Consider the following 14,381-nt stretch of genomic DNA (forward strand, 5'->3'; position numbering starts at 1 on the left):
ACACGAGGGTATGTGCACACACGCAGACTTTTACATTATTTAGAAAGAGATTGTCACTACTTTGCTGATGACCCTTCATACAGTTATCCACATTTTTTTAAAATAATGAGCATAGTTACCTTTGCAGTCCAGCCAGGTTCTGGGTCTCTGTTGAGATCCCAGGGTGATGGGCTAAGTTGACATAGGAGCTGGGCTGCTGAAAGCAGGCTGAGGCTGCGAGGGCGCTCGCTGTCTGTACGGCAGTGAGCTAGCAGAGAAGCCTGTCCAGAGTGAAAAAAGGTCAGTTTGAAGTTTAATTGTGTTTTGTGACTCACATTGATTTTGTACAGTATACAGCACTGTACTGTGCACTACATCCAAACATCCACGTTACATGTAATATTCAATAGGAAATCATTTGTAACCTGGTTAATTCTGGAGCTAGCAGCCCTCTGAATAGCAGCAGCAGCCTTGTCCTCTGTCACCAAAACATCATCCAGGTGTGTGAGGCCCATGACACGACCCAGTATGGTCATTCTGACCTCCTCCGGCTGGAAGAAGGAACACAGCTTTACTGCAACCCCCCTCACACATCAATTACAGTCTACCGCAAATCATGAATAATGCAAAAAGGCATTAATAATATGATGAGTACGAGCAGTGACTATCGATTAACTTAACACTAGCATTCATATGCATGTAATTTGATACAACTTCCTTTCACAGTAGTATATTCACCTTGTGCCAGGGGTTGTACCGGGTGTCCAGTTTCAGCAGGGAGGGGACGTGTTTTCTGAGCACAGCCGTCTCCTTCCGGGCCTTGGTCAGCTTGTTCCAGCGCAAGTCAAGTTGTTTGAGCTGTCCCAAGCCTCTCAGCCCTTCCAGAGTCACTAAGTGGTTATGACTCACATCCACAAACTCCAGGTTGGGCTGAGTGGAAAATGTCAACACATGTAAATGTACTGTGCAATTTACAGAAGGTAGACAAAGTAATTTAAAGTTATGTCGAACTTTGGTAGAACCTTGGATTGTAATGTTGACCGGGCATCATCTTTATCCATTATTACTATTCTCCATGTAGGAACTGTATGGAGAAACAGGTTTCAAAATCACACTTTTAAGCACACAAACAAACTCAAGCAGAGCAGACTAGGGCAGACTAGTACCAGGGCAAAACATTGCCCTGGTACTTTTCTCTTTTTGCCTATTTCGGCTACTGCTATTGTTGTTGGTCACATTACTCAGATTACATTACTGGTGGTGACCTATCGATTTCTGTGACACTAAGAACATACCATGAAGTATAATATAACAATATAACATGAATACAGCAATTTCACTTTCCCTTTTTTATCTATTGGCAGAATCCACTTTGTTCCAGTTCGTTTATGCGCAAAGATTTTGATTTTGAGAACTGTTTCTCTGTAGAATGAGAGTGAATCAGTAGTTCCACGATTACAGAGCACAGAAGCAATAAGACATAAATGATGGACACGATTTGGATTCGTTCCCAGGTAGCAATACAACCCAAGCTTCTGTGTCTTTGCACAGTATCACTATCACCATATGTGAGATGTCATCCAGGCGAGTGAACTCGTTGAAGCTGATGGTCAGTCGTCGCAATGACCGCAGACAGGAGATCTCCTTGAGCTTATTCAGGCTGTTGCCATGGAGATTCAGTATCTAGGAATGCAAAAAATATATTTGCGTCAACTTATGGTATTGTTTCTCAAATGTTTTGGAGTCACAGAACCCTTTTTCGTTTTATATTTTTGAATGATATTTTTGATGAAATGCGGAGTATGTGCCTGATGTGAGGGGAAATTATTGGAAACGCTAGTTGTGGGCACAGTTAACTTGTACTCTGAAACTGGATTGACTGGCTGCAGTCAGATGGGGTCAAGACACAACCAATTGCACGCTCACACACTCATGCATGCACGCACGCACACACACAGGCGTGTGCGCGTGTGTGTAGTGCAGTGCAGTGCAGTGCAGTATGTGTTTATCAGGTGCAGTACCACATACAGCATATGAAAGGATACATTTGGGACACATGGGATACACCCAGGGGGTCCGCAGCCCTCAGTTTGAGATTCCCTGACTTACCTACTTGTCAATCCCCTACTCTCTCTCCATGTTTCCTGTTGCTCTACACTGTTCTTGTCACATAAAGACTAAAACAAAAGCCTGAATCCTTACAGTGATCTGGCTGAGTACATTGGCTCTGGCCACGTTAAGCAGAATCTTCTCATCCAGGCTCAGCATCTTGGGCCGTGGTTTGAGCAGAGGGTCCATTCTGAGGGCCTCGTCATCCAGAGAAATGTCATTGGGAGCAGTGTGATCTGTGCTCATGCCAAGGCTACGGGCAGCAGGCTGAGCTTGGTGCTGATAACACAGGACATACAAAATGGTTAAACCAATGATTTTGTCTGAGAAACACAAATGAAGGCAGTTGGACGATGCCAAACCAGAGTCTAATAGCAGAGTGGGTCCCATGTGTAGTGTATCTTGTACGTCATGCGGCCAGTCTGTGACATCAGTCGTCTATGATGCATCTATGACATATGACTTCATATTTGGACAAGGTTTCAGCCCGATCTGACAGCATTCACTTCCATTATGAAATTAAAGTTACATAATTGATTTGATATACACAATATGAGACAATGCATGTAGGTACTTCTTTGGTCTGCTGGCAGTGTGCACAAGACATTTGACCCCCAACAAACAAACACACACACATACAGACTAAATAGGATCATAATAGTATCAAACAAGATGGCTTCATGTGGATCTTGGACTTTGTGTACTTCATGACCCTCCTATAGACTACATGGCTCTGAAAGAGGCTAGCAGAAGATGTAGAACTTTGCATGACCGTGCTTAACGCTCAAACCGACAGTCAAACCGTTAGAGGGTCAAGGGTCAAACCATTATAGGTTCAGTATTGATGACATCATATACACACGTCATCCGTGGACAATCTGAGCCCCACTGACTTCCATTATAAGTGATTTAAAAAAAAAAGTTACAGTAAAAAGAAAGTAGTATATATATACAATATACTATTAAATGAGTGGGTCCTAGAGGAGCTTAGCTCTGGACAGACAGACACACACCTATAGACGGCCACAACGTAAAAAGGGGTGATTCAAATACATTACCTGGGTAATATACTCAAAGTCAATGATGTACTCAGGCAAGACCAACTCATGGTCAAATACAAACCACTGGCTTTGTCTAAGAATGGAGGCCGTCGAGCCATTGTGCACTTGCGAGGAGCAGGATTTCTCTGAAAAATCAAACAAAAAACTATCACATGGGTGGGAAAACAAGACTATGGTCTATAGATGGCTTCCAGATTGAATCTCTGTCTTCATGTGGCCATTCTGTGACGTCAGTCATCTATATTCTATGACATATCTATGACGTAAGATTCCATATAAGCTCTGTGTATACTCCTGGTTTCCTGAAAGTGGTGTACCCTTTTCCGGTTCCAATTCAGTTTCCTGTAGCTTTGCTGCTTATCGGTGTGGCAACAGATTTAAACCGGAAACACATATGACTGTCTCCGGGATTGCAGAGGATCAAGTTAGGATGTTAACCAAGTGTCTGCTGTCCAGCCTTCTTCAAAACGAACATTTTCGACAGTCTCCAGCCCCATCAACAGACAGTTAGTCCCCATCAACAGACAGTTAGTCGACCTTAAACGCATTATTGCTTGTAGCTTATGACAATGTGTGCTTATGCCGGGTTTCAATCTCTTCCAACTTTCTGTCCCAGTGTTTGAGCCTCCACCTCAGTGCTTCCATCTTGCTCTGACGTGGGATCATGGTCGATGTCAGCAAGGATGTCACTGCTTTCTATGGATGTGCAATTGTGCATGACTGAACACATTCATGGTTCTTGGGACCAGTTTTTGACAAATTGACCCCTGATGAACATTAAAATTATCATTATTATCGTCACTCATGTTGTTTCCACTATTTATTATCTCGCCAGGCTGAAGACAAAGGCATTGTGTTTGTGAGCCTGTGTCCATTTGTCTGTTTGTCTGTGGCTAATCGTGCATATCACTGGACCAATAAGTGTCACATTTCTTGTGTCAGTCAGTAGGCCGAGGAAGGGAAATCCACACATTTTCTTTCACATAGTGAATATTTATCTCACTTTTTTGAACTGACATTTTATAATGAAGGTGTCCGGATTGGGCTTAAACTTTGCCCAAATATAGAGATGACTGACATCATAGATGACCGATGTCATAGATAGGACACACTCCCTGGTGGAGATTTTCGCTCAACTGAATGCAAGCACCTTTCTAATTATTATTAATAATTAATTCTGCCAGCTCCTTCATACTTTCACCAAAACTTTAAAAGGTTCAGTCATCTATGACATCAGTATTAATTTTTAAACTTAAATTTGATACTGGAAAGTCAATGGAAAGGCAAATATGGATCCATGTGGAAAAAGTGGACGTTGGTACTGTTTGCCAATATGACATCACAGCGAGCCTACATTGTTTCTTCAGTAACAGAGCTTTCTATCGTTACTAGCGCAGTACCCATGACAATACTGTCACTCATCTCTATATCTGGGCAAAAAATAGGACAGGTAGATTCAGAGATTTGTGGAAATGAAATTATTGATACATTTTTTCTTCTGTGGCCAATATATCATGGAGTTTAGAGATGGACTTCTCAAACTGGTCCATCACTAACTTGCCGCTGTCATCAAAGAACGAAGACACAGACTTGGTGAAGCTTGCCTCGCCGTACAAGCCATTTTTCCCATTCGTGAAACCCACCCGGAGTGTGTACTGGTCATCAAAACATTTTAGACTGGAGGAGAGCCGCCACACATGGTCCATCCCCACTGGGCCTTTCTGTACTGCCACCAGGAAGATGCTTTTCTCTTTGTATGATTTGTGCAGAATCTGGATCCCACTCATTATAAAATATGAGATGACGCAGAAGGCGAGCACAGGCTTGGATTCTGGGAAGGGATACAGGTAATCCCAGGCCAGAGCAACCAGGGCAAACACACATGCCACAGTAGAGATCAACAGACGGACATCTATTAGACTGAAGTTCTCCACATAACAATACTTCTCCAATATGACCTTCTTAGCTGCATCATCGAGTGAGGTCTTGACAGCTGTTCCATCCCATTTATCAACCCTCACTGGATTCTCATCTATTCTCCTTTTTTCCAGAGGTCCACGCTTTTGGTTTCTCGCTGACATCCGCCTATCCTTACAATTTTCTGCACCAGATGAAGTGATATCTTAATGGTTCTTAAACACCTTATATAAGGCTGACCATAAGGCTGGCCTAGTCTGATCACAAACTACACAAACCGTTGCCGTATATGCTTAAAATGCCACTTTGTGCAGGTGTCCTTGCAGTTAATGATAATTTATTAGTTGTTGTTGGGGTTATTTGTGACTACATGTGTGACTACTTGAAATTCATCCTCTGTATTTACCCATCCTAACTATTCGTCCGGCAAGAACATAATTAATGGTACATCACTACCAGCGGTTCTGTGCCAACCTGGAGGATTTCTCTGCTGTTCTATTTTCCATTGAAATCAAAGCACTTTGGATTAATTAATCCAACCTTTTGTGGGCCAGAGAAATGTGTGTGCACAATGTATATGTATGTGTATGTATACTGTATGTACTGTATATGTGTATATGCATAAGTGCTTTCTTTAGGAGCCCAGACCTAGCCTTCTTCACATTCTAGAACTAATGCATTGAGACAGGTATTGATGATGTGATTTACTTAGGCCAGACGACCTGAGCATCTTAGTCACACAGCTCTGTTATACTAACGGTCATCAGTTTGCTAAAATAGACAATGAGCACATTATGACTGAGTGCTAAAATATTCAATGAGTGCTGTATGTTCAGTTTTTGTTGTACTGTACCTCCGGTGTTAGTTCCATGTTCAGCGTGCACACTACGATACACAGAGTGGGCTTTGGGATAGCAACTGCTGTCCACTGGGTCTCCCTCCCGGACAGGGAAGCATCTACCAAAGAATACTTTGGCAACAATGATCTGACCTGGAAACAAATGTTTTGTTATTAAAAGCAGAATAATGACATTATATGCTTGACCCGATTCACTCAAGTGTGACATCTACATAAGCACATACTGATACACCATCGCCATCTCTGACCTTATCATATAGACTGATGCCTGTGCATAATGATACAGGATTCACCTGTTGTTTTCCTACATTCTGTTCTTTTCTATTATCATGTCTCATTATCTTCTGGTCACGCCATGTGTCCAGTACTGTATATTCTGTGTGTAACAAACTTTAGAACTTGACATGATACTGCCTGGTGTCATCTTGTTCCCCTTAGTCAGAGGGAAACTCTTAGGGCCAACTAAATTCACAACAATAAGACACTGTGCAATGAATGCTTAATTTATACAACATCGTCTGATGCTGTCGCATGCCAAAAATAGCAGATCTACAGTACAAGCTCTCGCAGGCATGAGAAAGTCACATACCATATCTGAAAGGGACAGCATCCTTGCTTTGCTTGGAGTTGCCTTGGCTGGCATGGCGCTGTGCAAACTCAATCCTGGGCTGTTCAGACACAAACAGGCTGTTGGATAAGGGTACAGCGCTCTCTCTGCCTAGGGCCTGGTGAAAAGACAACAGAGAAACACATGAATCATGACCATCTGCAACTCCTATGGGACAAAAAAAACTAGTTTAAACTAAAGGTTGAAATCCTGAGTGTTAATTTAATTCAGAATTTCACCCAGTTAAATTAATGCTCAGGTTTGTATGTACCGTACCTTATACAGTTCTGGATTTTTAAAGCCTTCTTCTGCAATGTATAACATTTCATTCCGTTCAGTGGTTCTTTCAGGGTCAGCCACGTAAAATAAGAAGTCCAGCCGTCGTTTATAACTCCTTCAGGAATGCAACAAAATTCATATTACAGATCATTAACTAAATATTGGTAGTAGTAGTAGTAGTAGTGGTATTAATATCACTTAAAGTCCTTACTGTGAGAACACAGGTGATTCTTCACTGACTAAGAGGCTATGAAGTTTGTCCTCAAACCGAAGCATCAAAGCCCGATTGTGGATGCGAATAATGCGGTTGACCTTGACACCAGTGATGCTATGAGGCGTATAGTCTGCAGCCAAGAAACGTGATTGCACAAGGTCATGACAAGACATAAACCTATTGGAAACAGAAAATGGATGGGGGTCAGTACATTTAAATGTTCCGTTATTGAAATTTCAATGGTTTTCCTAGTTCACGTGTTAATACAGTACGACAACAATTTGTAGTACCAAGTGTCTGTAGCGCTGCCTTCTTCAAAACGAACATTTCCCACAGTCTCCAGCTCCATCAGCAAGCAGTTGACCATAAACACATTCCTGCTTGTAGCTTGTGACAGTTTGTGCGTATGCCAGGTTTCAGTCCTGGAATAACAGAAAATAGCTTTCTTCTCACATTCATACAATAGAAGAAGCTCATGTGAATAAAGTGTGAACCTCTGTGACTCTCTTCTGGACTAGGTGAAGTAGTAAGTTATTTCGTTTTTGCTTAAAGAATTATTGTGTGCTTCATTGACTAGGGACTGGGTGTGTGTGTGTTAAATGTTAACACACACACAAAATGTTTTCCCCCAGGACGGAGGTTCCGACAGCCGTTCCGAAGCAAAGGTGAGCAAAGTGAACTGTATGCTTGAACAGCTTCGGAATGTTTGGGACCCGTCCGTTTCTATGTAGGAGCGTCTTGTTGCTAGGGCGCCATGTTGACTTTTTTATTTTATTTACTCTATCCTAATCAGTGTTGCCAGGTTGCCAAGAGAAGTAAGCAACCAGGCCTAAGAAAACAAGCCCAAAAGAAGTGAACCCCCACAACGCGTCGCAGTACGACGTGTTGTGAGCTTGTAGAATTATTGTGTGCTTCATTGACTAGGGACTGGGTGTGTGTGTGTTAATTTCAGTGGCTGAGAGGGGGCAGTCAACAATTGCCCAGTTTCAGTCTATTGTCTATCACAGCCCTTTCTTTTCTTTTTCATTTGAGGCATTTTCATGCTTTATTCAGACAGATACAGTGAAGAGAGAGGCAAGAAATGCAGACAGAGAGCAGTGTAGTGACATGCAGCAATAGTCCGGCCGGCCGGGATATAGGCATGCGGCGAGTATATCCCCATTCCCTCCGGAAATGATAGAGAGGAAGAAGAGGATTTCCCATCTTCCTACGCTTGTGTACCTCCGTCACTAGTACTGGAGACCGCTTCAGGCATGCAAGCGGCAAATTGGTCTTCACCCATGCCAGATTTTATAAACTGGATGTGACTGCACCGACCCTGGCGCATGCAGTCCTCAGTATAGGTTCAGACAAGGGGGTAACCCCATAGGCTGACAGGTCAGGACTTCGAGATATGTTTCTGGACAATACGGGAGTTTATTAAGTCTTGGCTCTCTATTTACTAATGGAAAAACGCAACAACACAACATTTGACAAAGGCGGCTTATGGATACATATAACTTATAAACTCACTCTTCCAACTTCCTGTACCAATGTTTGAGCCTCCCCCTCAGTGCTTCCATCTTACAGTGTAGTTCATGCTCTGATGTGGTATCATGGCTGATGTTGGCAGGGAGGTCACTGCTGTCTCCTGAATCTTCAGTCAGGGCAGACTTCCTACAGCTGTTCTGCATCTCTGAGAGGTCACACTCCAGCTACGAGTACACACAAATGAAAAAAGTTTATTATGAACAGAAAGTTGTAAAAACAACAGCATTGGTGGCTACATCATACAGTCCCCATTACCATACTAAAAAATAAGTGCATTCTATTTGCAGGATTGCACATACATTTTTGAGAGCATAACTGAAAGCCCTGATGCGCTCCTCAGGCAGTTCTAACAGAGTCTTCTTCTGCTCCATAAGACTGGCCTGGGTCTCTGCCAGTTTCCTCTGAGCGGTGCGGACACGCATGTTGTAGTACATCATCTTCTTCATAACTGTAGCCTGGAAAGGAAAAATTCACTGACACTTATTTCATGTACCATGAAAAAATAATTTCTTCCAGGTGAAACTCTCGACAGTTTCAGTCTGTAAACAACAAATCAGTATTGCCTGAATGTTTTTGAACTTCCAGTTTGTAACTGTTATCCGTGTATTTAACCCATCCTAAGTATCAGGAGCAGTGGGCGCTACGGGGGCAGCCCGAGGAGCAGTTAGGGGTTAAGACGTGTCTTGCTCAGGGACACTTAGACATTTTGACCAGGGCGCGAACCAGGGATCTTTTGTTTCCCAGGCGGCCTCTCTACCCATTCAGCTATGACTGCCCGTCAACAATAGAAGGGCTGAGAAGCAACAATAGAATGTTGAAACTGTCTTGCTATAATACGTTTTAATCATAGCAGGTGTAGTCATCGCATGTAAAAACACCTGTATTTCTGCTTAAAAGTCCTGCATGGTGCAGCTTATGACAATAGCTGTTGGGATACTGTGAATGGAGCAGAACATTTAGGAAAAGGACTGAACACTTAGGTTTAGGACTGATGGGCCCTCTGTGTACTGTACCTCAGCTGCTTCCTTCACTTGCTTGCTTGAGACATCATAGGTGTCAAGTCGCTGGAGGTCAGGCATGTGATAAAGGACATGGGTTGCATAGTTACAGAGCAGGCACACCGGGTTGGGGCTTGACTGGGGGTCCTTCAGTTCCAGCTCTCTAAGACGGGGCAATTTGGCCAGCAGGGTCAGCTCCTGTTACACCAACCACAGAACACACAGACTAGCCTGTTAGTAATACGGTTTTCTCTACGCCAATCGTTACACATTATGTCTATAGTCATGTGATCAAGACGGATCTGTCCGATTTTTCATATTCCTTCCTGATTGGCTAAAATTGGCTTCCAAAGGAGTGGCACGTTCTGAACACAATGCCTAAAATCATGAACGCAACGTCCGATTGATGTGAAACTTTGCACGCACATTCTACATTTTTTAAATCGGCCTCATGGTGGCGCTATAACAGGCCAATTCACGTTTTGGCCTATAACTCTTGCACCGTAAGTGATACAATCAAAATACTTTTTCAGTTGGATTCCTTGGATCATTAAAGAACTCCACCAATAACTCTACATTTCCACCTGACAAGTTTTCAGCCATGTTGCGTTTTCTTTGCAAAACACAGTTTTTGCTAATAATCCTACCGATTTTGTCCAAATCTCACTCAAATTGGTACACGTTATCTCTGTAGTCATGTGATCAAGTTTGCAAGAGGGGCCCGTTTTGCACAACATCCTACAAGCACCACTGGCTCCACCATAGAGCCACCATGAGACAGATTTTTGCAAAACATATTTTTTGTTACTATACTTGTTTTTGTCCAAACCTCACACAAATCGGTATACATTATCTCTGTAGTCATGTGATCAAGAAGTATCTGTCACATTTCTCATTTTCCATTCCGATTGACTATGATTGGCCAAAGTTTATGGGGGCAGCCCGTCTTGCACAAAATGCCACACATCATGAATGCAGCACCTGATTGCTGGGAAACTTTGCATGCACACTCTCACTAAGGAAGAACCTCCATCTCAATTTTTTCAAATCTTCTCATGGTGGCACAACAGCCCAAGTTTTGGCCTATAACTCTTGAACCGTAGGTCGTACAATCAATATATATTTTTCCATGGATTCCTTGGATAATGACACAACTTATAGGCCCTGTTTGTGCCAGATTTTTTTTTTTTTGCCATATAGTGCGTCTTCTTCAAAACACACAGATTGTTCTGATCTCATTCCAATTGACTACGACTGCCTTCCAAAGTTTGCAGGCCCTGGGTAGCCCTGGGTGACTACTTTTCTGTAGTTAATAATATTTTACTTTGAAATAATCGACTTTCTGATGCATGCAATACTGCAACACTATTTCTCTACTTCGAAGGGGAATTGGGTCCCCCCCCTTCATGTCTATGCTATTAGAAGGGGAAACATTATTTGCCAGCTACTTAACAGACAAACATTAGTAACAACACACTATTCCGTTCTGACTGTATCAACACTGCAGTAGATGAATGGATGGGGCACAGTAGCCCAATAGTTGCACAATGAGGTTTTATCATGACAACTACTGTAGTCGGAAATGATGGAATGCAATCTCAATTTTTATCCATTGTGTTCAGTCAACCTGCCATAGACCCTGACTTGATACTTGCACAGTGCAAAAACATGTATTAATTGGACATTTTCTATTTACAAGGCTCTATTTACAAGGCTCAACAAATAAAACTATTCTGTTAAAAAATATTCTCCCCTTTCTTCCTTCTCTTAATAATAAACACACAGAAGCTAGAGGAGAAATGTAATGTATAAAAGGTGGAGCCTTTGTCTCACTGAAAAACAAACGCATAAGCAGAACCTTTGATTCATAACAATATGGCAACATTGAGATGCTTTAAGGCACAGTCTCGGTTATGGGATGGATTAATACAATGTTGGGTATTAACTCCTATCAAGGAAAGAACCACATCACACGTGTATTTCAAAAAGACTGCAACAACAGTCTTTTAAAATTCATTCATTCATTCAAACAATGGTATGACTTAAAGTATATATATTTTTTAATGTGTCTAAATAATGAATGCCTTACCTTAAATGAGCTGATATTGTTCCCAGAAAGATTAAGATGTTGAAGATTCTTATTCAGATCAAGGTTATGACCTTGGGAAAGGAATGATGAGGACTTTAATATTTAGTTTGTCATACAGCCCAAACATAACTTGACAGAAAACGGTAGCGGATCTTACTGTACCTTACCTATCTTTTCAATATTGTTGTCAGCAAGGTTTAGTTCTTTCAATTTTTGAAGTGTATCCAGACCCTTTACAAAACAAGACAAACGGATGAAACATGCATACATAAAATTGCTTTTTATTTTGAGAAAAAAAAGAAGAAAAAAACTATCCTAAAATACAAATAATCAATTAAGGGGATTGATACATTTAGACGCGTATATATAAATTAATAAAAACATTTCATACCTTGATATCAGTGATGGAGTTGTTGTTGAGCCACAGCACTTGTAGATTAACATGCAACTGTAAATTCTCAATTTCACCTATTTGGTTATCATAAAGATAGAGTTTTTGTAGATGAAGGCAATTTAGTATCCCAGATATCCCCTGCAAAAGATTGTATAAAACACATATTAAGACATACACACATATATATATATATATATATATATATATATATATATATATATATATATATATATATATATATATATATATATATATATATATATATATATATATATATATATATATATATATATACACAACAACCATGCAATGTCACCTACAGCAAATAATGATTGACTTAAAAGATGAGTAGTATTATAATCGTATTATATCTATAGTGCCAGACACTATGAGAGACTTACCTTCAGTTGGCATTCGACCACCCAGAGCTCTCGGAGCAGAGGGCAACATTCGAGGCCTTGAATGTGGCTGATGTTCTGACTTACTATTGTCAGCTGGCAGAGTTTTGGAAAGAGGGAAAGCCCAACAATGCGGGGAAAGCCATTGAAGAATATCTCAAGGGACGTAATGGAGCTCCCATCCTGTGGTATCTTTTCATAGGATATCCCATTAGCCACACACTGTTGGGAAATATGAACAAATAGTTTAACAAAGTTTTGCAGTTTTTTTAAAGGTAGGTTAAGTGATATTTTTTGGGTTAAAACAAAAAGGGTTTTGTTAAAAGGTTGAAGCACTATATTCTGATAGTAATTATTGCTATAGAGAGTGTTTGTTCAGTAACAGGAGTCTCCCTGTCTCTCTAGCTCTTAGATAAACAGAAAATACATCTTCAGGTAGATGCAAAATTTCAGCCAATGAGGAGAGAGTACCCATTTATCAGCTTCATTTGTAGTGTTCAGGTTCCAATTGTGTCTGCACATTTATTTGTGTCATCACATCCAATTTCATTTGTTTAATCTGTATCCTGTCTGAGTTCTCTACCATGATTGGATAAAAGTGGTATCCGGACCTGAAAATGCATTTTCTGTTTAATAAAGAGCTGGAAAGAGTACTATCAGAATATAGAGCTATTTAAGACTTATCTTAACCAAAGAAAATCACTTTACCCTACCTTTTATGATTAAATGAATAAATAAGTAACATTTGGAAGTAAAAATCACAATAAAGTTTTCGATGGAATTGCTGCGTACAGAATTACAAACATTTGACAGTTTTTATTTGGGAACAGATTCAATTTTCAGTTACTACTTACTGATAGTCACAAACAGTCCACTGGGAAATAAACTGGTCCCAATTTAGAATGTATAAAACTTACCAATTCTTTGATGATATCTTCATCATCACTGTGCCTTTGCTTGTCAACCTGTGTCATTGTTTGATGTAAATGATCAAAACTAAGCCGAGTAATACATTATTAAATGAACATAGCTCTGATTTATGGGAACTAAACATAAAAATTATAGTGATCACAAATAACAAAACAAAAACAAAATAAAAATGTTTTCCCCCAGGACGGAGGTTCCGACAGCCGTTCCGAAGCAAAGGTGAGCAAAGTGAACTGTATGCTTGAACAGCTTCGGAATGTTTGGGACCCGTCCGTTTCTATGTAGGAGCGTCTTGTTGCTAGGGCGCCATGTTGACTTTTTTATTTTATTTACTCTATCCTAATCAGTGTTGCCAGGTTGCCAAGAGAAGTAAGCAACCAGGCCTAAGAAAACAAGCCCAAAAGAAGTGAACCCCCACAACGCGTCGCAGTACGACGTGTTGTGAGCTTGTAGATCTACTATTTTCAAAAAAATCTTGAAGACATTTTTAAAAATTTTGAATATTTTTTTTAAAGATTTTAACAAAATAAAATCGCTTATAATAAGCAGACATGGCAACCCTGATCATAATCTCGCGTAGCTAGAGCCAAGCCTCCAGACCTTCGCATCCCACTGGAGTTATTATTCTAAGCCACACGAGGGCGCCACATTGCAAGGCAATTTCCAAAAGATCCCTAAATCTCCAAATGTTATTCCTTCAGTTTAAAAACACACCCGTTCATTAGATGCAATAAATCACTAATAGTAAATACAAGAACTTCCTTCCAGCACATTTCCAAATCATATTTATGTAATTGTTTTGTTTAATTGGGCCCTCTTTCAGATAATGTTTCAAAATGTAGCCTGCACAGTTTGATTTCACCAAGCTTCATATATATATATATATATATATATATATATATATATATATATATATATATATATATGCCTAAGATGATGAGATAGGCTCCACCATTTGCTCTGCTGCCCCAAATAAGTGCCAACCATCTCGGTAGCCATTGACAGCATGACGTCAGTACC

General features: G+C 40.6%; 2 protein-coding genes across 2 annotated transcripts in view; both read right to left on the reverse strand.

Annotated features, from left to right (window-relative positions):
- The window catches only part of lrrc9 (leucine rich repeat containing 9), a gene marked incomplete at its 5' end in the record, with an annotated part of 32,313 nt that extends 18,905 nt beyond the window's left edge, over positions 1-13,408 (reverse strand). The window contains 19 exons of the mRNA XM_080414207.1: positions 120-260; positions 405-530; positions 718-909; positions 1,543-1,662; positions 2,182-2,367; positions 3,147-3,274; positions 5,920-6,057; positions 6,515-6,650; positions 6,809-6,926; positions 7,023-7,202; positions 7,316-7,447; positions 8,538-8,719; positions 8,855-9,010; positions 9,569-9,751; positions 11,643-11,713; positions 11,810-11,873; positions 12,034-12,174; positions 12,438-12,656; positions 13,352-13,408. Coding sequence (XP_080270333.1) covers positions 120-260; positions 405-530; positions 718-909; positions 1,543-1,662; positions 2,182-2,367; positions 3,147-3,274; positions 5,920-6,057; positions 6,515-6,650; positions 6,809-6,926; positions 7,023-7,202; positions 7,316-7,447; positions 8,538-8,719; positions 8,855-9,010; positions 9,569-9,751; positions 11,643-11,713; positions 11,810-11,873; positions 12,034-12,174; positions 12,438-12,656; positions 13,352-13,408 — 2,670 coding nt within the window. The remainder of the gene's footprint in view (positions 1-119; positions 261-404; positions 531-717; positions 910-1,542; positions 1,663-2,181; positions 2,368-3,146; positions 3,275-5,919; positions 6,058-6,514; positions 6,651-6,808; positions 6,927-7,022; positions 7,203-7,315; positions 7,448-8,537; positions 8,720-8,854; positions 9,011-9,568; positions 9,752-11,642; positions 11,714-11,809; positions 11,874-12,033; positions 12,175-12,437; positions 12,657-13,351) is intronic.
- Positions 4,628-5,230, reverse strand: LOC308074103 (signal peptidase complex subunit 2-like; the record flags this gene model as incomplete). Its single annotated transcript, XM_080413436.1, has 1 exon — positions 4,628-5,230. The coding sequence occupies one exon, from the start codon at positions 5,228-5,230 to the stop codon at positions 4,628-4,630; it is 603 nt and encodes a 200-aa protein (XP_080269562.1).
- Positions 13,409-14,381: the final 973 nt, after the last annotated feature.

This window comes from Gymnoscopelus braueri (genome assembly GCF_963280865.1).
Source record: "Gymnoscopelus braueri genome assembly, chromosome: 19".
In the NCBI taxonomy this organism is placed as follows: Eukaryota; Metazoa; Chordata; class Actinopteri; order Myctophiformes; family Myctophidae; genus Gymnoscopelus; species Gymnoscopelus braueri.